The sequence below is a fragment of the Rhinolophus hipposideros genome, assembly GCF_964194185.1.
Source record: "Rhinolophus hipposideros genome assembly, chromosome: 4".
Taxonomy (NCBI): Eukaryota; Metazoa; Chordata; class Mammalia; order Chiroptera; family Rhinolophidae; genus Rhinolophus; species Rhinolophus hipposideros.
In genome coordinates this window covers 2,731,663-2,759,170 of record NC_138050.1, presented here as the reverse complement: position 1 = coordinate 2,759,170, position 27,508 = coordinate 2,731,663, and the positions used below count along the sequence as shown (strand labels likewise).

The window sequence follows — 27,508 nt, the reverse complement described above, 5'->3', positions numbered from 1 at the left end:
CATCAAAAGCTCGGGACAAGACTCTGCACTGTCATCAGGGCCGAAGAAGACGTCAGGCCTCCCTTGGCGAGGCACAATGGGGTCTCCTAAATATGTGAACCTTAGCGCTCCCTGCAGCTCTTTTACACCACATACACTTTTCCCATTTTCAGTCACCATCAAGGCTTATTAAGATATTCTAATAATTTTACATCGATCACACTCAACTTTGAGACTAAACTGTGTGGTATAAAGAAATATCATTTTGACTCTGATTTAAACTCCAGTGTTACCCTGGAAGAATCGCCTGTTCACTGATTCAACAAAAATGCAGTAAGCACAAGAATGAGAGTCTCTGTCGCACAGATCTCACGGAGGGTCCAAGGACTGTAGAGATGGAGTTCTAACAATGTCACTGAAAATGTTCACATAGTAATGCATAATCACTACTCCTTTTGCAGAACAAGACCAGGCAGGCTGTTAAACAGATTTCCCAGGAAAAAGTCTGAAGTGGATGGAAGGCACAAAATACAGGGGTGGGTGCACATTCCTGAGACAAAATCATGACCATTACTGCCACATCCATTCATTCTCTCCCCTCTTCCTCATCTATATTATCAAGTCTTTGTAGTCCATACCATTACATTACTGGCCCAGTTTGTTGGCTGCTTCTATTCTGGCTCTCCTCGGTCTCTATGAGTAGTTAAAACTTTTTTCTAAAACAAAACCAGATCACATTGCCACGTGGCCAAACCCTTTCCAACACTGTTCATTTCATGGAGAAAAGTCTTAACTATTCACGACCGCCCATGTGGTCCACATCCTCTCCTCCTCCGGCAATATCGCCCCCCAACAGGCACGAAATTAGTTGGAGGTGGAACGCACAGACAAGAGGTACTTAAGCTACCTGTGGTGCCCAAATTCCATTACAGGGTGGAATCAATTAGAGTTCCAGAAACAACCTTACTTCCCTCACTCAATACCAGCTACAACAGACATTTCCCTCTTCCTTGCCTTAAACCTATTCCCTTCACACTGAACTGTGCTCACCTCCAGACCTCCAACTGTGCAAGGCCCTTCCTTTGGATCAGGTATAAGCACAAATGTCTCCTCAGAGAAGCCTTCCCGACCATCCTAAAATGGGCAGGTTTCCCCAACCCACATACACACTGGGGCTGCCAAAACAATGCATACAAGTGGACACTCTGGTCAGCGTTGCTCAAGCAGTAGTTCACCATAATCAGAAGTGGACGCTGATGGGAACCACTTTGAGCACCTCTTGTAATTGCAGAAGTCAAATGTGACTTGTGTTCATCGTTTGTTACCGGTATATATTGAGTATTACAATTTTAGTTTTCCTTTCTTAAAATGTATATATTTTGTTGGCACCCTCTATGTTTGCCCAGCTGTATCCCCAGTGCGTAGAACATTCCCTAGTACTGCCATAGTATGTGCTCAGAGTCTCTCTATGTCTGTAACTACAACACATGATGAAAACAAAACGTTTGTGCTCTATCACAACGGGGAGAGACAATCTTTCACAAAGGAATAAATGACCCCAACCAAGCTTTCCGTTTTCAAATAGGAATCTGCACTCACTGAAGTACTTGGGTATATATGTATACACAACCGTTTAAAGTTACTATCCTAAGACACAAATTTTTTAATAAAAAAAGTCACTTTTGCTATGAAGCCTTCAAATATATGTAGTAATTCACTGAAAAATAAACCACAGTTCTTTGGAGATGAAAACAAGTGTTTATTATTTCTAGAGAAAGGTAGTCTACCATATAGCTTAGAGCCTCCATCCTTTTTTGATTTGTAAATGAAGTACACAACCCCTTTACCTGAAGTTTCGCTTCCAAATCTGTTGCCCAGTTAACTGTGGGACGAAAATATTAAATGGAAAATTCCATAGGAACAATTCATAAGTTTTAAATTGTGCACGATTCTGAGGAGCGTGATGAAATCTCATGCCATCCGCTACGACCCTCTGTCCATGCGGTAGGCACTCCCCGCCTATTAGTCACTTAGTCACCCTGTCGGTTAGCAGGTCAACTGTCACGGCACCACAGTATTTGTGTTCAAGTCACCTGTATTTTACTTCATAATGGCCCCAAAGCACAGAAGTAGTGATTCAGGTAATTCAGATATGCCAAAGGGAAGCCGTAAAGTGCTTCCTGTAAGTGGAAAAGTGAGTACAGAACAATAAGATACCAAGACCTCGCTCACATAACTTTTATTACAGATGTTATAATTGTTCTATGTTACTCTTGTTAACCTCTTACTGTGCCTAATTTATACACTAAACTTTATTATAGGAATATACATGTAGGAATAAACGTAGCCTATACATAAGGTTTGGTACTATCCACAGCTGTAGGCATCCACTGGGGATCTTGGAACATATCCCATCGACAAGGTGGGGACCAGTGTTTAACTGCCGCTCCAGTATTTCCAAATAATCTTGAGAAATTTTAATAAGAACATCAAAGATGGGAATTCTTCTAGAAGAAAGGCTTTGTGGGTCTTTCTATTCTTGATAATATACGAATAAAATTCAAAGTAGCTACTCAGGCACACCAAGGTTAATAATGCCCATTTCTCACTGCTGGAGAAGTGTAGAATTTTGTTTAATGAAAGATTTCTGAATTTGAGTCTAATGCCCTCTTCTATCACAAAATAAACTAAGCCATTATGAAACTCAGTTAAATACCTCATGAGGCAAATTGTTAATATTTTCAGGTCAAACACCTAAACATAACTGAGACATTAATAATTTAATAAAATACACATCTACTTAATGTAATCTAATATTTAAAGCACAAAACTTCACGTCTCTAATTCCTGGAATTCTCACTGGAAACTTTGGACTTCAAAGCTCTCCCAAGTTCAATCATGTAATTTCAATTCCTAAACTTTTACTGTTACATGTAACAACCTGTTATCAACATCTGATCTTTACTCACTTTATGCATTGGGTTGGGAATTGCAAGGAATAAAGTTCTCATTTCCCATAATTAGGATAGGCAGCACCTAAGAAACTTTTAAAACATACACACCCTGTGACCCGGCAATAAGTAGAAATTCTGCACTATATATTCACACACTGCTCCATAACACATCCAAAGATACTATAGAGTATTTAAAGGACTCTTTTTAAAGGAAACATAAACACCAACCAAGAAAGATACAGTACACACCTAACAGTGCCCACCAATTGATATAAAAATTAGGTCTCTCTCTCATACACATTTATTTGAAACAATCTCCCAAATAGAATACTGTGAGGAAATAAGTGGTAAAACACTATGTACAGTATACTTGCACATGTATCAAATTGCACATGCCTGTGATACACAGAAACTTCTGGGAGGACACACAAGAAATTAGTCACATGGTTGCTCCTAGAGAGGTGGGTGACTGGTAGACACAAGGAGAAATTTACTTTCACTACGTACCATTTTGTATTTCCATGTTTTTGTACCAGATGTGTATTATTCAAAGAATTCAAAACTGTACCTAGTTTATACAGTAGTATTTGGAGGTTGTTGATTTTTATTGTATGTTAATGCTTTCTGAAGTACAGGGTGTGATATATTTCTAGCTTTCAAAGGATTTGAATGATGGCTACAAAATAGGGCCTATTCAGGTGACTGTAAGTTTGAGGAATAAGAATTGTGAGGTTAGTCCACTTCTGGTTTCCACATTTCTCCATGCTGGTCATTGGCCGGGCATGAAAAAACTGAGTCCGCTTCAGCACAGGCCCACTTCTTCAGCACGCATGCTTCTCTAACGGCTGACTGTGGATGCACTGCTCTGCTGAGGGAGCAAAAGGCTTAGATGTGTTCCAGCATGCAACTGTCCACCAGGCCCTTCCAGGTCCCCCTACACAGCCCCATCTATTGGTGTTTGAGCAATGTCTCGGCCCCTTATCCTGTATCAATTTTGCACTGGTGTACTATTTACATCTCATACTTTCATTTATCAATTGTTGCCTACTAATGACAATCAAAATTCTTGAGCCAAGACCTTTTCCTAAGCATCACCATTTTCCAGTAAACACATGCCAAGGATTTGAAGCCCTCCATCCTGACCTTGCTGCCCTAACTATTCTTGGAAGTTGGTGGCACCAAAAGCAGTCATTTCGTTAAACACTTATCATCCTTGCCTTTCACATAACCTCCCCCACATCCACTTAACCACCAAATCCCGACACTTTCATAATTAATCGGTACGTCCTGATCGCTACTTTTCCTCTCCAATCCTACTCCCATGTCTCAACTACATGCCTGCAGTGTGGGTTACTACCAATGTGTCCCTCCCACAATCTAGCTAACCTTCCTGAAACACAAAACTGACTACCATCACCCACTTGTCAAAAAACTCCTACTGGCTCCTTACCACGCAGTAAGATCTGATTCCTTTCCCAGTCTCATGTTGGGTAACCACCAGCTTCATGAAAGCTGATCAGCTCCCAGTTTTGTTGAAATGGTCCCTCTCTGATAGCACCTGCTCCCAAAACAAACATGAACTCATCCTGAAGGTGGTATTCCGGCATTTCTACCTCGCCAAATCCTGGGGTGCGCTCAATTCTGACCCTTTTGTTCTAAATGTGCCCCTGTCCCTCCCCACCCCTGAGCAAATTAGTTTACCTTGTGCTGTTTTTCTCCATAGTCCCTGTAACCCTCAATTCTGGACAACAGACTTCATGTGTGTAGTCACCCAAGGACAGCCAGCACTGTATTGCAAAGTACACAGCATGTTTTTTAATGGCTCGTGGGTAGGGTTTCCAGGCGGGAATTCCCGCCCGTTCTCAAATTCTTTTCACTCTCCCATTCCTGAACCCTGAGATACAAACTGTTTCCTGTTCTCTACGATGAATCGCTTCCACAAAGTGACTGCCAATACTACCAACTATCTGGTTTCAAGGAGCGGATTTTCCTAATTTCCCGACCAAATTTTCTCAGGATTGGAGAACGGAAAAGCGAAAAAAATTCCCAAGAATGGGCGGGAATTCCCACCCAGAAACCCTAGCGATAAACAGGAAAAATGTCTAAGAGATACATTATGAGTAGTACATTTCCTATTGTGGGTATTACTGGGTTCAAGGAGTTGATTTTCCCAATTTTCCGACCAACTTTTCTCGGGATTTGGGAATGGGAAAGCGAAAAAAAAATTCCTCAGAACGGGTGGGAATTCCGGCCTGGAAACCATAGATGGGTACTTGATGACTGACCACACGTGATCACTAACAAGGCAATCACGGCAAAATGCCTTCTTTATTAATAACAGGATCCCAACACTTACTTTGTATTCCCATGTACTTTCTTGAATTCTTCCTTTCTTCTGTCTGCCTCCTAATTCATGCAAATGCAGTGCAAGTCTCCAACTGACTATTAAAAGGTGCTGACCATCCTTTTGTTTTCCCTTAGGCCTTCTCTGCATTGTATTATAATTACTGTGCTATATTCTAACCTCTACCACTGAGTATGGAATTTTTCAACAAAAGTACCTTGCACCTACCCCACACTGGCTGCCTTAGTCTTAAATGAAGCAAACCCTTGCTGAACGGAACTGACACTCCATGTCACCCATACCTACTACAGACTTAGTCATTCACAACCTATGACCACTTCAAGTGTATTATTAACCTATGCTATTTCCAAATATAACATCATCAGTTACAACTCATTCTCGGGCCCTATACATTTTTTTTTCCTTCCCTCCCTCCCAACCTCCCTCCGGGCCCTATACATTTTTAAAAATTTGTTTTATTAACCAAATACAGTGTTTAGTATATATCTAAATATCATTTGGTAATGTACAGCAAAATATGTACATTAAATTAGTATTTTAATACCTAAGTTACTTTTAATGGTGTAATAAAATTCTTTTTAAAAAATAGCAAAACTCATTGTAGAGCTAGCACCCATGCTATTGTGCATGCATGTGCACATGCACGTTTACACACTACACAAAAGAAAATTAACTATTAAAAGGCAAACGGGAGCAGCTGGATGGCCCAGTTGGTAACAGCACAAGCTCTGAACAGGGTTGCCGGTTCGATTCCCACATGGGTCAGTGGGCTGCGCCCTCCACAACTAGATTGAAGACAAGCTGTCCCTGAGCTTCCAGAGGGGTGGCCAGATGGTTCAATGGGTTGGAGCGCCAAGCTCTCAACAGGTTGCCAGTTCAATTCCCGCATGGGACGGTGGGCTGCACCCCTGGCAACTAAAGGTTGAAAATGGCAACTGGACTTGGAGCTGAGCTGCGCCCTGGAGAAACACACTGTTCTGCAATATTCCCCAATACAATTAAAAAATTAATTAAAAAAATAAAAGGCAAACAGGAAAAACTATAGTTCACTGTCAAAATGAATTCTCAAGTACTCATTCAAAGATAATCCAGCCAAGAACACAAGAGTCCTAAGGGGTTTAGTTTTGCTACTATTCTAAGCTGCCACAGCTGAGACTGGAGCAGGAAAAGGCAGGCCTCCAGAGGGAGGTCAGGGGTGAGGCGGGCAGCCAAATACAGGATGAAGAGTACGGAAAATTAAAATAAAATTAAAATGAAGGAAATGGTAAAGGCATTCAATGCTGGGTAAATAAATTTATGAAAAACTTATACAAGAGTTCAAACAGCTAATTAATGGTCTTAAAAAACAATTCTCTTTCCATCCTATTAAAGAGGAAACTTAACAGTTCAAGTAAATGTATATCAAATATATATTTCCCATACTATGTATTAGCTATATAGAAAAAATTACATTAGAACTTTCTTTGGCCAACTTGACTTGATTCCATTTGTCTTCCAAAAGAAGTTCGAAGTTACATCGTAACACATTCCTTAACCAAAATTGCACCATAGTGTAAACTACAAAATTAAGTCCTTTCCAAACATCTCTATATATACATTTATTTCCCAACTTTTCATCAGCTCTGTGGTCAAGGAGAGAAGAAATGGCAAAACAGTACACTGTTTCCTGCAAGTCCACAGACTTGGTGGCATTCCCATTCTTCCTAACTTGCACATATTAATTTCCATTTACTAAAAAATATATAGCCTATGATAACTTACAATATACTTACCAAATAAATGAAAGACAAAAACTAAATTGTAAAAACGTAATGTCTACTATGTAACTAAAAAATGTTAATTTGTCTTCTTAGAAACATTTCAAATCATTGTTTTAAAGGCAGTCCTGAAAAGCAAGCAATGACTATTTTACAGGTAATGTTTACAAACCCCTATCATCCATCTAATTGAGCATTAATAAAAATAGATGGTGGGCTGGGCTGGCCCGGTGGCTCTGGCGGTTAGAGCTCCATGATCCTAACTCCGAAGGCTGCCTGTTCGATTCCCACATGGGCCAGTGGGCTCTCAACCACAAGGTTGCCAGTTCAATTCCTTGAGTCCCAAGGGATGGTGGACAGCGCCCCCTGCAACTAAGACTGAACATGGGACCTTGAGCTGAGCTGCCGCTGAGCTCCCAGATGGCTCAGTTGATTGGAGCATGTCCTCTCAACCACAAGGTTGCCGGTTAGACTCCCGCAAGGGATGGTGGGCTGTGCCCCCTGCAACTAGCAACGGCAACTAGCAACGGCAACTGGACCTGGAGCTGAACGGCACCCTCCACAACTAAGATTGAAGTTGAAGTAACAACAACTTGACTTGGAAAAAAGTCCTGGAAGTACACCCTATTCCCCAATAAAGTCCTAGAAAAAAGAAAAAAAATAAGATGCTAAAAATAGATGGTAGCTGCACCCCCGGCAACTATAGATTGAAAATGGCAACTAGACTTGGAGCTGAGCTGCGCCCTCCGCAACTAGAGTGAAGGACAACTTGGAGCTGATGGGCCCTGGAGAAACACATTCTCCAGGGCATCCATAAGGAACAAGTGAAATCAGGATGGGGTGGAAGGGCACCAGTCACCTTTGAGAACCCCTTGGAGGAGTAGAATAATTACCCACTCTTAAATAGGAACTACTGACACAAAAGATGAAGTCAGAGAAACTTTTTTTTTCAAACTAGGTATTATATGCTTTTTCTCCTCCCAGTATTTGTACAAAATAGTTTTTCACTCTTTTGGTACAACACCCAACTTATTTACCAAAGCCTCAAGAGGATTAGGTGTGCCATAACATACAGGTTTTACTGAATTATTTCTGTTGGATATCTTAACCACTTTGTCATTGTTCAAGCTAACTCAATTATTGAGTTACTGAGACCTTCAGTGTCTCTGTGGGTGCACGTGAAAACCGCATGAAGTGTGGGTAGACAGGCACGACAGGGAGTAGAGGCTGCTGCCTTTTAATGGGAGACCCTTCTGAGTACTTCCTGATGAGTTGCTCTTGGCTGCCAACTGGCCTTTCTGCTGCTCCTAACATCCTCTTCAATGTACACCAATGTAAAATGCAAGAAAATACACATGTAGATTTTTAAAATGAGTAGCCTTCATTTTACACTCAGACAAAAAAAAACACTTTCCTGGAGAGAACTAGGACAAGGATTCGTCCACTTCAGGCCTTTTAAACTCACTCCCATTCCTCTGCTCTCCTTGCATGGGGTTCCACTAACACCACACAGTGTTTTGTATAGCCGACACACAAAATGTACACTGTGGTTTTTAGCTTTAAAGTTTTCAGAACCTTAGAGTCCTGTTCCAATCGTTAAGAACTTCTCTTCTTCCAAACCACCATCTGTCCACTCTCCAGCCTCTGAGAAAGGTGTGGTCTCCCACCCATCATCCCAAACTATAATGCTACCTTTCCACATTCTTCTCCCTTTCTCTGAATACTTTTTACACACATTTCTATCCAAACATATGTAGGAGTACACATTATCCCAAATTCTATGAAAAACCAGGCTGCTCCTTCTCTACCTGCTCTTCTTGCTCTGGCCCTCCAATACAAAGGTGGAGCCGTCAGAATTTATCATTTCTTTCCGTGATTTCTCCTGCCACCCACCAGACTTCAAGCTCAAAGGTGGGGAACAATTCCATTTTCTTCACTACTATACGCACAGGCTGAGACAAAAAAAGCTCAGTAACTATTGAATGAATAAGCCATCTGTGATTCTCAATCCGCTCACTTTGACTGGTAGTAAAAACTCTACTCTTAAATCTGGGCTTTGACTCCGTATTTTTGTTTTGGATGTTCCCTCAAACTGGTTCATGAAATACTGATGGTCAAACATTGTGCTATGATACTGGGTATGTCTATAAACAGGAATAAAATACAGGCATAAGCATAAGTACCATTGTACACCGAAAGTGACAGGAGTGACAAGAAGTGATGTCACATCCTACTGGAAAAAGCCTCTTTCTTAGGAGACCTACAAAAATATCTACGTAGAGAGGAAGCCCTTTCGTGCTCAGTGAACAAAGGGTGGAAGGTAGAGGCGGCTGGAAAGGTCCACTGAGAGCAGATCAAACAAAGCCCTGTGCCTACAATACAGGTGGGTTTTAATTAGAAGGAAGGCTACTGCATTTGATGGAGAAAGACCATAATCTAATTCACAGTTTAAAAGGATGCACCAGAAGATATGTGGCGAGTAAACTCAACAGCAAAAGTACACGCAGGACAGGTGAGGAGTGCCCTAGAGTCACCTTCAGTAAGACGGTAGTACCTCGGGAGAACCTATTAACCAGGCAGATGTTTTCTAGTTTTTAAAATCCCAACCAACCACCAAAACAAAACAATTTAAATCCAATGGATTGTCTTCCTCACCCTCATGCAGCTCCACCCCCAACTCCCAATCCTGAACACACTTACCTTCCGAGACTCAGTTAATGGTGTCATTCGTCATCACTCCATCACTCAAACCAGAAACTCCTAGATAGCTCTGCATCTCCCTCTCTCCCACCAACACACCAGTCTGTTAAATTCACTCTACTTCTAAATGACTCCTATCTGGAATCGGAGCAAACCTAACACTTAAGATCCTTTCAAATTATCATGGAGGGGGGAGGAAGTCGGGGGTCAATGACCTATGTGGTCTGTTTCTGATCCAGTCACTTCTATACTTAACTGTCCTCCCAGTCACCTAAAAGGTAAAGATCAAAACTCCTTAATTAGGTCAGTCACAATTTTATTTACACTCTACCTTTTGCCTTCTCACTCTTACCACCTTCCTCTAGACAGTGCCTTGTGAACTGCTCAGGGTCTCTGCTCAGGGACTTTCTTAAGAGCCCATTTCACATCTGAACACACCATTTCACATCCCTCAATCCTGCCTACCCTCTCCCTACAAAAGAAACCAACAACTGGCAAGTCCTTACTCACCTTTAAGAACTGCTCAGAAGTTATCTTAGTGAAGTCTTCCCAAGATAGGTGGATATTTGCTTCTAGGTTGTCAGAACATTTGCAATTCCCTTCATTACTATCAAGTGGTCTAAGAGTTTGCTTCCAGCTCTACATACACCCATTAAAAATCAAATCCCAAGAGGGCAAGGATCACATTTTCTTCATTTTTGTATTCTAATTAGTAAATACCGTCTGTTGCACAGTTACTGTAATTCATTCACTAAACATTTAATAAGGACCATTTAATAAGGACCTAGAAAATGAGAATAAATCATTAGATCATAAGATCCCAACTCTTAAAGCTGACATCCTGGAAGGAATGAAGTAAACAAATAAATGAACGAAGGTTTCTTCAAAGATTTTAAAAGAAATCTTGAATGACTACATTTTTCAAGACCTACCAAATTTGCTTAAATATTTCATGGACAGAGTATCAGGTAGATAACAAACAATGAAAAAGTAACAAAAGTTAAAGGAATAAAATGTAACTTTAATGTGTACAACTTATTTCCTGAGAACTGGGTGCTCAAACACCATGCTTACGCTCCCGCACAAACACCAAGTAATTAATTATACCACAGGAAATTAACCTCACCCTGATACATAATGGTGAGTACGTACTCAAAGGTTCAACCTCCAATTATTCATTTCAAAAAGTAAAAATAAATTACATAATTAGATCATTGATGAAACTGTGGGATTACAATCAAGGAAAAGATAAAAATTTGACTTATAGTCTAGACCAGCACTGCCCAGAACAAAAATACAAACATAAGTTTTAAATTTCTTAGACGCTAAAGTGGAAAAAGAGAGCAGATAAAATTAGCTTAATAGTGTATTTTATTTAACCCAGTATACCCAAAATATTGTTTCAACATGCAAACATGTAAAAAAATTGAGACAATTTATTCATTTCTTCACACTAAAGTCTTTGCAGTTCTGTGTATATTTTACCCTCTAATTCAAGTGGAACATTGTCTTCAATACTTATGCATGCTTAAAGTTCATTAAATTCAGACACCAAAGTGGAGGCACACTCCCACACTGTTCCAAATACGCTTAACACTGTCCTGATAACTGAATTTTAGTGGGTCTCACTGGTCTCGTTCCAGACTCCACAGCCATCGAGGCACCTGCACGGGACAGCACCGCTCCAACAGCACACGGACGACAGACACTCACTGCATCACTTGGCTTTGCCAGCACAGACTAAGTCAAACAGGATGCTGTCCCTTCATCTCCTGAGACAGGCACTTTCTAGTCCCCTTATCTAAAATAGTGGCTGCCATTTTCTCTACCGTGACGTAAGTTATTTCAACTCTGTGTGCCACTCCATTGTCCCTCTGCTTCAGAGCACAAGTTTCACGGGAGCTGAGCGTTGATCTCCATTGGGCACAGCTGCTTCTGCAGTGCCCAGACTCCAAGAAACTGTCAGTGAAAACCAGCTTTGTTCTAAGAGTGCTCGATTATTAACACAGATGTCACAATTACAACCTGTAAAAAAGTGACTAGAAAGTGGTTGTGACAGATAACTTTCTTCTATATTGTTCAAGTAATTGAGAAATAATTCAAATTATGAGATCTGTAGTTTCAATGAACCTAGTAGGAATACGTCTTTCCTTCATAGGTATAAATCAGAATATGAACCACTATCCCTTAGTTTACCTTACTTCTAACACTTGTAGCACAAATACTAGGATGTAGATTATACTTACTCTTCCTAAAATATAAGCACAGTGCAAGGCAGAAATTAAGAATCTGAATATGTATTTTCTATTTTGTACTTCCCACCTCCAAAATTAGGAGCATGTCATTTTCCAAAAACTTCTGATCTTCCTCTAACATTTTAAGACTTAATGGCTCCAGGTAAAGATCAATGTAGCAAAATACATAGCTAAGAAACAAAACAAAACCAAAAACCGAGGTCTTAATTTTCCAAATCAATCATCATGCATAAATCTAAATAGTAGCAATATTTCACGTGTAAATCTACAACTTTTATGTCTTTCTAGTAGGGTAAAAGTGGGGCTGTTTAATATGGGGGGGAGGGGCGCTGCAGGGAGTAAGGGAAACCACAATCTGAATGAGAAAACCAGTAATGTATAGACTGGGAAACACAGAAACCCAAGACAGTTTCCTGTTTTAAAATTTGTATTTTTCTTCATTGGTGTGCATACAAATTAAAAGTTAAGGACTGACTTCTGCAGAGATATAACTCATTAGTCTCAGGAATTAAAATAATTTCTTGGTTGAAGAAAATTAGGAATACCTTAACAGAAAAAACAAATGTATCCAGAAATCTATCCACATAAATTTTTTAGTAGATAGATGGAATAGTTTTATTTTCATTAGCATGCATGAGAATTCCTCAGGTGGAAAATAGGTTAACAAGCCACCTTAGGGTAGAAGGCAAGTCTCTGAAGTCGTGGGCTTCCAAGAAGCAAAGGATTTGACTCATTTTAAAAATGAGGGAGGGAGAGCTCTGGTAAAGTGGCGGTATAGGTAAACACTGTGCTCGCCTCCTCCCATGAGGACTAAATTATAGGGCAGTCAACCTGGAGAACCATCTGAAGACTAGCTGAACACAAGTCCTATACTAAAGATAGAAGCCACATGAAGACCAGAAACACACACACACACACACACACACACACACACATGATTTTCAACATGGCACGTAAAACAATGATTAATAGGCAATGAAAATTTGCAGTGGATTAGGAAAATTAAAAGAAATGGAGGGGTGGGTTGATGCAATGTTAAAAGATAAAAGGGTAGATGACTTCCTTGATCAGACAACATATCCTTCCAAAGCCAAACCCATTTCTAGTTCACAAAAAACACAAAATACTTGGTCAGGTAGATTTCCTAGGAAACTAAGAGCACACTATGCTATGGTAGTTTTTGGGCAGAGGACAGAGAGGTGCCCAGGTGACACATGGATTACAATTAGAAACAAGTCTCTACATTTAGAGGGCTGCAAACAAGGTGACTGGGTTTTCGTAGGTTTTTTTGTTTTGTTTTGTTTAGTTTTGCACTATATAGTGACAATTTTTTTGGAAGAAACTTGTTAATATATGATGTCATTATGAATCAATTTGTTTTAACACAGTGCATATTTTAAATAGATTTTGAATCACATACATATGTAACATCAGTCGTTTTAAGGTCTCACAAAGCAGACTATACATTTTTACCATAAAATTACTTAACTCCCATGTGTTGAACTCCTTGGTGGGCATTACTTTCTAAAGTGACTACCGAAAACTGAAGCTGCAAAGAAAATTATGATTAATAAATATATGCATCGTCTTAGAAAATACATTTATCAAATCTTCACCTTCAATCTAGTCAAGCAAAGACAAGCTCAGAACAAAAATAGGTAAGACAATCATTTTAATCCATCAAAATGATGTCATCCTATTCCTATTTACCAGGAAGGTAAGCAAAGACCAAGACTGTTTTCTAGCATCTTCACCATGCAGGCATAAGCATGTTCAAATATACTGATATAAAAACAGATTATTATATTGTTTCATTTCTCATACTGATATGGATATCTGAAAATCGGTTCAATTAAAAAACCTTTACCAAATCATATTTTTGTATATGACCTCTTCACCTGAATTAACTAGGCTTGTGAACACAAAATTCTAGTTCAAAAAAGCATAATAAACACATATTATGCATAATACTTAGAACTCAATGGCAATGACATTGCCTAGTCAAAAATACTGGACTTTGGCAATACGTCAGTTGGCAGTAGCAGGAAGTGTGCGCGCGCACGTGTGTGTGTGTGTGTGTGTGTGTGTGTGTGTGTGTGTGGAAGGTGGTTGTTGTGGACTGCCTCAATGATTGGCCAGGGATCCTAGACAACATACAATGTATCAGGACAGTCACTGTGTCACCACCAACCAAAAAAAAAAAAATGCTCTGTGCCTCTTTTGAGGGACATTTTAGAACACAGATTATCAAAGTGGGGCCCGCAAACCCAGCATCAGTATCCCCTGGGAACTCCATGGTTGAGCCCAGAAATCTGTTAATGAGTCTCCAGGTGATTCTGATGCTCACTGAAGTGAGAAGAAATGAGTTAAGAGATGGCCAAGGCTGTATTTTTAGAGCAAGGGTCTCGTGTTCTCACTGCTGTACCTCAGCCTGGGAAAGGGCCCAGTACACAACAGGACCCTGACGTTACGTACTGGAGCAATGAATAAATGCATCTGGTAAAAGTGCTGAATGACATGGCTCTCCTATTGATTCTATGTGACTGAGAAAATAACACTTTGTACACAATCACTCCAGTTATTATGCTCAGTTTGCTGAACTGCTGGCTCCATAGTGATCCTAATGTTTAAAATACCCTAACCAAGTCAATGAACATGTAAATATTTTAACCAATCAAAGGATTAACATTCTACACTAACCAATGAGCAAGTCACTATTGCCTCTAATGCTAAAAAGGCCAAATATTATTACAGGATAATCACTACCGGTATCGGTATGCGTGAGTCTGTTTAGTTTTTCTCATTACATAAAAAGACCAGACATCTGTAAATCCAAGCAATTGATACAGATTTACATTACATCATAATCTGAAAATACCGAGGAAAAATTAATTACAATTATTCCGGCAAAATGTACACTAAAATAAGATGTCCTCTATTTTCACGAGATAATATGAATAATTTGCAGAAAATAAATTTCAATAAACAATGAAATTTCAATGAAAAAATAAATTTCAATAAATTTCAATAAAACAAAAATGTAGGACACTCATAGTGATATAATTACATTTACATAGCTCTTCAAAAACATATGCAAAAATCTAACTCCCATTCACAAAAAACTGGCTAGTTGACGTTTTACATAAAAGGTAGAACAAGGAAGACTATGTCTATAAAATGCAATGCATTACTGTGGCTACTCATTGAAGTGTTTGATACTACACTCAAATACATTTATTTCCTACCTTACACTGAGATGTGTAATATATCATAACAATGTGAAGCTGATTCTGTAATGACAATTTCAGAGCTAGAAGCAAATCTTAGATATAAATATCAAATTCCAAAGTGTTCAACACCACGGACGACGCATTTGCTTATGTAAGAAAGGTCCACTACTGATACAATGCAGGACCCATGTACGTAATCAACTAAAACATTTTCCTTATTAACTATACTTTTTAAAGTGTAATGACAACTAAATAGAAAAAAGTCATGTATTCAAACTAAGTACACTACTTAATTCTATCTAATCCTACTATTCTGAGTCTTAATTTTGAGACAGAAATACCTTACATGAAATTTGGGTGACTATATTCTATAAAACAGAACTGAATACCATTTCTTCTAATATTTAATTCAGAGGGACAAATTAAACAGAAATGCTAGCTTAATATTTTTAAACAAACATAGTCAAGAAAATATAGTATCTGTTGTAGAGGAGAGAGGAGTTGGTAGCAATAACAGTAATTCAAGCCATAAACCAATATACTTGAAAAACAATTTTTAATGGAAATTAACTCTAGCTAAATTACATTAAGGAATTGCAGTATCCTCCATCTACAAAATATAGGCTTCTCTTACTGAACAGACTGCTGATTTCGCCAGGTAAATAAAAATACAGTAAGTTTCCACCAGAAAGAACCCTTAAGAAATATCTGTAATCTAAACATGGTTTTATAGAAAAAGATAAGCGGTCAAATAATATTCCAAAATAACACAGCACTCTGGGCCTTTAAATATTCAGTCTTGTAAGATTCAAACTTCCATCATTAATACTGTTATTCAGTAATCATGGAAACAAAAACTTTTCAATGTTTTCCCTACATGTAGAGGGTAGTGCTTTTGATAGAAAGAGGTAGTAAAATATTATACTGCATAAATCCAGATTTTTAAAGATCAGATACTATGAAAATAGTGCAATTCTTCCTTATTTCCCAGGAGTGATATTCCAGAAATTATTTGACCTCATTCAACTGGGAATCTGCACGCTATGCACACTTCATTTTACACATCTGGTAAAAACAAAACGGAAAGTGAGCACATGACAATGGTTTCCTATTTTTAAAAATTTTAGTAATGAAGGGTGCTGTAAAGGAAATAATGCTCTTGTTAAGTAGGAATCTATCCACCCTCAGTTTATTTTGTCATGATCTGTTTACCATGAAATAAACCCATACTGGGCTATAAAGCTTGAGACTTACTTTGATGTAGTTCCCTACCCCCTGCACTGCAAACATAAGTCCATGTCTGTAAACATCCATCTGACAGGCAAACATTTATAAATGTTAAACCTAGGAGTTAGGTATGTGGGTGTTCACCACCTTATTCTCAGAAGATAAGTCGTCTGACTTTTTATATCATCGCTACCCTCTCAAATTTCAGGAACATATTTTAACGTTATTAGATACTGTAATAAAACTCTTTTAACCACACCACCAGAAACTAATTTTTAAATACCACTGTACTTCCCAAGAAATTTCCTCTATTACTGAAAAAAAAAGTAACTTTTATTTCTCACTAGTCCCAGTAGACACTAAATTTCAAACTTTTTAAAAGGTTTAAACATACATTTGATTTCACTGTTTCACAAGACATTTCTTTTCAACCAGTTATTTTCTTTTCATCATTCAAAATCTAGGTTGTAATTCTCAACCTACTTCCATTTATTAATTAGTGGCTATTTAACATTCACACTGATATTTAGTATTATAGGCTTTAAAATACCAAGTTATTGAAATATTCAAATAAGTATGTTTCTGAATAAAACGCAAAGGTATAATTTCAATTAGTATTTGAAAAACAAGATCCAATGTTTCAGTTACTGTCCTTATTGATAACTTCTGTTTCTATTAAATCACAATTCCAACTAAAATGGTATTTCTTCCCTAATATTACTGATAATGTAGGTAGAGTTCAAAAATATTTTATCTCTTCCAATGAACGCTCAACACTGATTTTAAACAGAAAATTCCAAAACTCAAGGAAGAATAAATTGAGCTGTATGAAATACAAATGAGCCAAAAGTTCTTTAAATGAAAACTGGATCTGTCAAGAAGAAAATTAATGATTTATTTTCAAAATAAACAAAACCAGGGAAATTCTGACAACATACACTGCTAAAATAGAACAATTAGAAAAATAATCCTTTATTTTATACGTATTAATTACACATTAATAGCATATGGAACCTAAATTCCGCATATTTTAAACTCAGTGTTTCAAATCATGACACACAAAAAAACATAGTATTGATATTATATACTAAAATTGTTTCATATTATCTTTTTATGTAAAGAATTATGGTAGCATATATGACAAATGTACACTTATTTAGAAAAGCTAAATTCTTTATTTTTATATCTACCACTTCTAAGCAAATGACATTCAAGTATCTTCCTCAGTATGCTTATTCACAAGAAAAAATACTGACTGAACCAGCCAGAGTTGGTTAACTACAAGGACACTCCAAACTGGGAAGCTAGGAGATCACAGATGCTCCACTTGACTGTCTCAGAAGCTGACTTGTAAGTACTGGAACAAGGATTTTCTTGATGCAGGGAAAAGGCTGTGTAGAACTCTGTTCCTGGAGCCAGAGTTGAGCCGGACACTAGAATGTTCAGGAGATTAGGACATCTCTTTGTGCACTGGCTTTCAAATATTCTTGAATGAATCTTACAGAATTTCATAGCCTTGGCCAAAGATACCTTGGTATTAACAACAAAGGATAAACTTTCTCCCAATCTCATTTCAGCTTTGAAGCAAAATACAAAACTAAAAACTAATGAAGGCCATATGAATAAAAATGTAGATGGGAGAAGCATATTTAGGCGCAATATATGTATTACTTAAAATTTATAGCTAATGTTAAAACTCCCCACTGAAATTTATGTCCAAATTAAAACAAATCCCACCCCAGCAACTCATGCTCATGGAAAATGTTATGAGAATAGTCTCTAACTCTTCTTTTACAATCTCCAAGATTGCCAAAAACAAAGCCTGTGAATTTTGCAAATTTTAGAAAATGATTCCATCCATACTGTTGTGTCTAAAAAAAGAATATGAAATAGTACATAAAAATTTAATTGATGCAAGTTATCTCAATTATGCTTTACACCCAATTACTTTTATGCAAGATTTTTAATTAACCAAATTTATTTCTTTCCAAAGTATGCTTTCTAGCAAAAAACAGAAACGATGCAAAAATGAGATATTTACACACTGTTCATTTTTAAATAGCATGTTATTCTTCAGAAAAATGCTAAAAGCATAATATATTAACACTGTATTATGTGAGAAATAATCAGTATGGTCAATGGCTGATGCATTAGATTTGTGGTCTAGCTTAAAAATGATTCCTAAAATGCAATTTTAAATTAAACAAGGCTAACACACAAAATTTTAAATACAGGAAAACTCCATTTTGGAATAAAAATTATAATGTGATAAAATCAATTTTTCCTTGGTATTAAAATTCAATCTTCAAAATACTGATAGTAGACATCTGATAATATCTGATAAAACATCTGATAGTAGAGGGATCTAAAATGATTCCAATGACCTGTTTTTTAAAATTACCTCTTGAACTGTATTCCGCAGAGTAAAACACACCTAGCCTGTCAGACAAGTTACTGGAGAGACTTACCAACTATAGAATAATATTTACAACATTGCACAGTCAGCCCATCTTATTAAAGTATTAACTGCTAGAAACCAACCTTCTAAATAAATGCCTAATTTCTTCTAAATCACACAGCAATCCTCACTTAACATCCAACCTAATAGTACTGTTTGATTTTAAAGAAAATTTAAAGGGTAAGATCTAGATAGCGACACCAAATAATGGCACATGAGATTAAAAATACACATTATTTTATAAGCAAAAGAGATTTGCCTTCAAACAGTTTTTTTTCAAGATTGAAAAGATTTATTTGGAAAAATCAGCACAGGACAGATATCCTTAATATTCCTTCTCGGAATATCTGAATATTCAGAAACTATGAAATGTAGACAGCAACTCTGGTTTCACAGAACATCAATGGTTTACACAAATGTAAACTCCCATGCCCCCCAATGTACTATTCTATCACCCCTTATTAACATTAGCTTTCACTAAGCTTCTGTATCAGTGCTACTTGCACAAACTAAAAAGCAGAAAATTATTTTCATTTTTAAATGGCTGGGATGAGTTAAAGCAACCAAAGTATTACTGTTACAGCAAAGTTTATTAAAACTATAAGAGAATTCCACTAATAACATTTTTAAATTATCCAAAATGATTTCTTTATTGAGATTAAGTAACTACACAGATTCACAGTACTATGGCATACTTAGATTTAGCTAAGGTCACAAACACATTTTAACATTCACAATGATGAGCAACATCATTACCATTCTAATCTACAAAGCTCATGAATGAAGAAAAATACAAAAACCTCAAGTTTTACAAAAAAAAAAAAAAAAACACAACTTTAAAGTCTACAGACATTAACAAAAAAAACCATTTCTTCCAGGTCACAGGTTAAAGTGTAAAGGCATACCACTGAATTTTTTCTCTCTAAACAGCCAGGAATGAAAGAATGTTTAATATCTCCGACGCTTATTAGGGCCTTCAAAGTTGCCCCCTTGGCTTCCTCTACCAAAACCACCAGGACCACCACTAACAGGACCTACACCACTCATTGGGGTTTGAGGGGTTTCAGAACCTGTCCTACTACCCATAGGTGATCCCATCTGAGAAGGTGGTCCTTGTGGAAATCTATCATTGTGCTATATAATACCACATAAAAAATGTGAAGTCCATTTGGAACACGCCAAATATAAGTGACAAGAAAAATTGGCAAAATCCCAAGTGGTGGTGTCATGAAGTTCAGCAGAAAGTCCAGCAGAATCAGGATCACACATAGAAGGAAGAAAGGAGCAATTTAATTAGTTACTGTGTGTTTAAAAAAAAAAAAAAAAGCATCTGAAGTGTTACATATTGCTAATGCTATGCCCCAATTTCATTTAAAAAGAACTGATTTTATGAAGTAAATGCCATCTTAAATCTAATCAGTATTACAAGACTATTCTGATCTTATTTTTTTAAGTTTATATTGCATGTAATTGTGCTGTATAATAAAAATACTTTAAAAAAAAAATCAGAGATAAAACTGGGGAGCAGCATCACATTAAGAAAGTAAACACTCTAAATATTTCAACACTAATGCTTTTAACATAGAAAGTACTAGTACAAACAAAGAGTTAGCATTATGAAATCTTTTGAGATGTTTTCCAGGAAAAACTATTAATCGGAAAAATAGATTGTTTTAAAAACCAACAATTTATTAACATGTACTACTAGCACAATTAAACATCTGAATCATATCCTTTGAATCAAATCCTTTTTCAGAATCATATCCTCTGAATCATATCCTAATAACCACATATATTAATCTCAAAGGCTGAACAGAACTCCCTATGGGCAGTAGTAAAACACCGGTGGGAAAAAGACCAGAGATGATACCCAAATAAAATTTACAATTTCAGAGGGAGATTGGGAAAATGGGCACTTAATATTACTTCTAAGTTACTACCATTCATTATATTGCTACACAAAAACTTAACCAAAATGGTACAAGTTTTCACTAGCTTTCAGACATTTTACTATAAAATAAAGCCTCCACTGAAGAAACAAGTACACTTTATGTTACATGCCATCTGGTCATAGTAGATATGATGGCACAACCTCTTCTATCTCCCTGTACAAACACACATTAAACAAAACTGTTAGCATGTCCAATTTTTCCAAATTCCTTAAAGATTGCGTTTAAAGTAAATAAATTTTAAAATGGTAAATTACTGCACCCATCAATTCTAAGACGCACATTCACTTGTTAACATCTCTGATATCAGGAAGGATTCACAGCTGATGGAATGTCTGGGTTTAACTTGTAGTGTTTTTTTCTTCCTTAGCAGCAATGGCGCCGTAAGATTTTTGTGGCAGTTCCAAAACTAAACCGCCTTTTCAAAACGGTATCAACCAATTTTCCTTTTCTAAATGGTATTTAGAGCAACCATAAAAAAAAATAAAAATGAGAAAATATAAAGCCTCATTTAAACAGTGATAGACTTGGAAAGAAATGAAAACATGTTATCAGTCTTGCTACTGATATTCTATATATTAATTACAACTGAAAAATGCTTTCATAATAACGCACACAAAGATATCTTCACACTCTCAAAATAAGACTAAAACCGTCTACTTTAAATTTAGTAACAAAAATGTAATTAGTAATTCTACAAGTTTAAAATTTTTAACTTTAATGTAAATTATTTCAGTAAAAATAAATTATCTGTAATTAATCATAAGTGATTTTTTTCTTAGAAATGTTTAGTAAAAACTGTTTTTCTTAAGTATTGGTTTTGTCCCCCGCCAAAGGTAAAGGAGTCCACACAGGAAAAGAACACAACCATAAAATACTTGACCATTACATTGAATGCTGATAAGAGGTGGACACAAATTAAAAGCACTGTAAAAAAAAAAAGAACTGTAATTAATGTGTGTTTGCTACATACTTAAGTGCAAAGCATACCATGGATTTGGGTAATCATAACTCTCAGGATACTTAAAAATTGCCTTTCATAAATCAACACATAACTTCACAAAGTTACTTTTTCTTCATCGGGTATTGATCTTCATGCCAAAACAAATGATGCCAAATTATGTTAAAGTGTGAAGTTACCTTTGGGGCAAAAGTATATATTATTGAATATAATCAAAATAATGTTTGTGATACATTACCACTGCTCCATTATCTGGCATCATTGGAGTTCCCATATTTGCAGCTCCTTCTGGTCCCATGGCAGGACCAGGACCCATTGGTGGGCCAGGTATAGTTCCTCTGTTGTTCATATTCATACCCATCATTGGAGGAGGACCTTGGTTACCAGCAGGTGCTGGGCTAAACGCATCTACGCAAAACAATCTATACTTAGAGCTGTCCTATCTTAGTTCAGTAAACATTAAAAATGTACACAACACTTATGCAATCTATATAGAAGACTAGCAAAACCATTTTCCTTCCTTGAGAATGGGACACCCAATTATCTACTCTTTAACAGAGCAATACCTACACTAGTATAATTTTCATCCCCCAAAATATAAGTATATAAAACAAATGAGACAACAATCAATTATTTTAGGACATATGAGACTGTAAAAGCTTGAGGTTTTAAAAAAATCAGTATTATTTGCTATAGTTTGCTTTCCAAACAAACAGTCCCTCACAATGATGACTAAACTCTACCAGTTTAAACAAACGGCCAGGAATTAGCACTTAGGTAAAGACTAAAAATACTAGCATGTAAACTGCATCAGGTTGTAAGAGAGTCCATTTCCTCCAATATACACAAAGGGTGCCCCAAAAATGTATACACATTTTAAGAAAGGAAAAAACTGTACTAAAATTGTAACAGTGGTACCGCGGTTTTCGAACGTAATCTGTTCTGAAGACCGTTTGAGATTTGAAACGTTCGAAAACACCCGACAGCTAGGCCTCAGGATCTTGCACTCTGCCGAAGCCGCGTGACATGTTTGACTTCTGAGGCGTGTTGGAACACCAAAGCATTTATTTCCATGTTGCGGTATTTGTCAACCGAAAGGTTCATCAACGGAGACGTTCGAAAACCGAGGTACTACAGTGCTCAATATATACCGATAACAAAAGATGAATGTAAGTCATGTGTATACATTTTTGGCACGGCCAGTATATAAAGTTCACTGTAACTAACCTCTTGACTTTATAGTTACTGAACATCTCCCAAAAGTAGAGGCTTTTTTACTTTATGTAGAAATACGTCGTGACAAAACCTATTTTTAAAAGCAACTGCAACCAAGCACAGATAAAATATTAATACAGCATTTTGAATTTTATCGACATGCTGAAATTCTGCAAATGCGAACAACTGGTTATACTTCAAATTTTTTCATCAGAAAGATACACCCCTCCCTCATGTTAATTGCACTAGTGTTTGGGCTTAATATTGCAAGACAGCATTTTTAGGTATCTTCAAATATTTTCCACTTTGAAAGTACTCATATATTTGCTCATTAAAAATTCATAACAAAGACTGACTCATTTTCTTCCATATTCCATTATGTAGGTCAATTTTCTGATACTCTGAACTCAATTTCTCAAAAGCACATAACAGGAATTGAAGTTTTCATTCAAACCCACAACTCTACACCTCGTCTTTAGCAGTCCCTGACAACATGCTACTGCTCTTTCTGAAACCAATACCCAGGAACCTAGCAACTTCACTAGGAAGGAATTATTTCCTTCATCCCTAAATAATGTTCTTGCTCATAAATCTATATGCAAAAATTTATTCCCCTGGGATAGCTATAAAAAAAAAAGCTTTAGTAAACTTCCACAACATATCTCACAATGGAAATGAGAAAGGGTGGAGATGAAATTTAGGACGAGTCTTACCTCAACTTTACCCAAAAACAATACATCAAGAATTAGGTTTTCTTCTTTTAAATAGAACATAATTGTTAACACCTAACTTGTGGGATTCAAATATAATTATACAACTATAGGTATAATAAAAATAAATAATTTATCTTTCCAACTATCAGTGGTTGAGAGACAGTCTTATTTTTAGGAATTACATCTTCCACCACACAGCTGCAATTAAACTAAACTTAAAGATCTAAGAAATGTTAGAATTATCTGGTTCCCTGAAAACCAGTTTTATATCCCATGTTTCAGTTGGTATGTACACTGGTAATACACCAAAAAAAAATCTATTGACACATTCCATCAATGTAACTTTATAGGATATGACAATTTACAACCTAAACAGTTAGTTCCAACTGCATGATGATACATTAACTCCAGTAAACCATTAAGATAAAGTCTCACGTTGAATAAAATGTAAAGAGAAAATTAAATGGATTAGACTTAAGGGGTGTTGAGTACAGACTCAAACAAAAGTATGGTTCTCTGGTGAATAAAATGCCATCAAAATTTTAATTCCTAACTAAGAAATCTGAAGGCATATTCTATTTCTTCTGAGAAAGTTGCTAGTCAGTAAGAATCTTTCTGGGGGGGGTCTCTACAACATCAGAAATATTTCAAGTGTAGTTCTGATTTTAATGACGACCTAATAATTATAATAGCATTTCAAACTACCTACAATCCATAATAACCTCACACATCCTTAAAATCACCTAAATAGTTATGCACCATCCCACAATTTACTTTGAAAAAGGACAAATACTGAACTACTGAACTACTGGTACTTATTATATGCAACTCTGCTTTATAATTTACAACTTTTTATGTACTCTTTGTATCCGTCGTATTAATTCACAATTAAGTTCTTTATGGGTGAGGACCATGTTTCTTGCTTACACTGCATACCAGAGATACTCAGTAACTACTTTGCTAGATAAGAAAAGTAACCAAATAAACAGCAATAAATGATTTTAAATCATCTGACTGGCAGTGGCAAAGAAACTGCCATGAGAGGTAAGAAGAAAGCTGATCATGGAAAACGTTTGTTCCATATATTAGATAAACTTTAAGGTTTTTTTATTCCACACACTATATAATCTAAGGACAATTTGGATTCTCTCAGTGGGTGTGCATGTTATGCATATTGGAATGTTAAGATAATGTAATCTTTACAACATGTACATTTGAGTTATGTAAAGATTTTAACCTGATGACAGCTTCTGTGGGAAATTTAAAATGAATACATAAAATTTATCTAATTTTTTAAATGTATGACATTTCAAATTTAGTAACACTAAAGCATTCCACACTTATTTTTCCCTAGCTTATTTACTTGATACTGTTTCCCTGACAACCTGGTTTATAGCCAATGAATCAATATTAAAGATGCTAATAATACAGGCATTTTTCTTAAAAACTTTATATCAATACTAAAGATGTGCATTAGCCTAAATGTGCAAGACACATCTCACTTCCTTGACAAGTCATAAATGTCTCCAAACAGTGCATTTCTGTGCACAATACTGTAGGTTAGAGCAAAATATGTAAGACACTCAGTAAAATGAATATAAATAGCTACAAAAAAGGTTACCTTAGTAGGAATTTATAAAACACTCTCAAAAGGTTTAGAAACACTACAACTCAAAAACGATCAAATTTCCAAAGTAAAAAAGCCAATTTAAAGGATTGAAATTTGGTTTTTAAAATACTCAACAGCATAGCTGTATTACACTATGCAATTACTGAACAAGTTTCAGGTTGAATCAAAACCTGGTTACAGGTTTCTTTCATCAAATCTATGAAAAGATAATATATCTGTCTTTTATATATCTTAATATATATATATATAACATATCTTAGCTTTCAAATAAAAAAAATGAGAATGTCTTCCTGTGGATATATTTTCAATACTTATATTTCTTTGCAACTTTATAAATGTATGAGATTTCACCATCACAAATGTTGGTACCAAAATTTAGTTTTTTACTGATATGCAGATATCACAAACAGCATGTACAGTTCCCCAAAAAATGACAAGTAAAGTTACAGAAGACTTTTGCTTCAAATCCCTACCTCCCATGTTTATTGCTCCACGGGGACCCATATCACCCATTCTCATTTCCTGTTCTCTCTGTAAGTAAACATAGTTGTCACAGTCAACCTATCGATCTTATGATATTACATTTCCCATCTAAAATCAAAAAGAAAAGAATAAATTGGGTCATCACTTTCCATTAAAAAAAAATTTTTAACTTTTCCAACATCTTTTACTTGGTAAGAACATTGAAATTTCAGTCTCCAAGGCTTACTGTACTACAAATGCTTAAAGCCCCCAATTTATACTGAAAAGATTACCAGTGAGTCAGATTACATAAAAGTTTACCACAGACCATTTATAATGTTTTTATTCCAGTAGATCAAAGACACATGCCTAGATTCCAAGAAAAGAAAAATCTAGTAATAATAACCACCTGAGCCAATTAGTTTTCCTCCCAGGTCACTAAAGTCTTAAAACAGAAATGAATGTTACCACTTTTATATGCAAATGCTTCAAACATACAAACAGCTGTGGAGCACTAAGCTAAAGACAGAGACAATTTTCACATTTGAAATATTGTAATTCATCTTTGCATTTTTATTCATGTACTCAAGCTTTATTTCACCCAACACCTATAGATACCATAAAAGTCTCAACTACACACAAGTTAATTACCAAAAGCTCAATATAACATTGCTTCCTTTATTAGAACAAGGGTTTTACTTGGAAACCTAAATAAAAGTGTTATTACACAGTTGGCAAGTTCTGAAACAAAATGCTCTTAAGTTTAATGATAACACAAAAGGTCATACAAATGTAGAAAATATCTAAATTTCAGTACAGAAACTGCTTCCTAGAAACTATTTAGTAACAAAAGCCACAGAATTAACTTCAGTGAAATCAACATATTATAGTTGAAATTTGCACTATTATTTGATAATCTTTTCCAGTATCAGACAAGTGTTTAAATGTAGTAATCATAAAACCATTCTGAGACCAAAGTAACAATGCCTGAATCTAAAGAAAGCATAATTTTTCTATTTTTAAAACCCATTTTATTAAAATGTTTTTAAATTTTTATTTAATACAAGACACTAGTGAATCGCACCTACCAGTATATAGCTAGAAATAAAGTAAACAAAAGCCTATGATGCATGAATGCAACTAAGCAGTACATCAACCACCCATCAAACTTAATGGAGATTCCTCCAAAGGTAATCTTTAATGAAGCAATAGTACTAGAAAAACACCAACTTAAACAGTAGTACCATGAAGAAATGTTTTGTCACGTTATTTGAAAAGTTAAATGCCAAATGCTTCTCAAAACTATTTTTTGAATTTTCATAAAAATAAATTTCTCATGAAACTTTTGACTATTGGATACTATTATTGACCAAGAAAAAAACTATTTTGTTTATAAAACTGACAACTGATGAAGCCATATCATATAATTTTCTAATTACATGGAAAGTACTATTTTATAATCACACTTAGCATGACTATCAAACCATGCTGTCATTTCCGAACCTACTGATAAAAGTGTCCACTGCATCAGCATGCTACCCAAAGGCTGCCAGAAATTATTTACAGCAGATATTTGTTACTAAAATGTTGATTTCAGTCTAACACTACAGAGTAAAATACATGGATTTTACAATCATGACATTTTAGGGGGAC

The 27,508-nt window shown here is 36.2% G+C and overlaps 1 protein-coding gene across 2 annotated transcripts in view; it reads right to left on the bottom strand.

Moving 5' to 3' along the window:
• Nucleotides 1–27,508, bottom strand: part of PSPC1 (paraspeckle component 1) — an 89,904-nt gene that overhangs the window by 11,454 nt on the left and 50,942 nt on the right. The window contains exons 7-9 of one of the 2 annotated variants that reach the window (XM_081046762.1): nucleotides 25,867–25,924; nucleotides 22,074–22,243; nucleotides 17,339–20,059 (exon numbers count right to left, since the gene is read on the bottom strand). The exons of the other annotated variant lie outside the window; for it this stretch is intronic. Of the exons in view, the coding sequence (XP_080902888.1) occupies nucleotides 19,874–20,059; nucleotides 22,074–22,243; nucleotides 25,867–25,924 (414 nt within the window). The 3' untranslated portion in view covers nucleotides 17,339–19,873. Of the gene's footprint in view, nucleotides 1–17,338; nucleotides 20,060–22,073; nucleotides 22,244–25,866; nucleotides 25,925–27,508 lie in introns of those variants that run through there. 2 annotated transcript variants of the gene reach the window in all.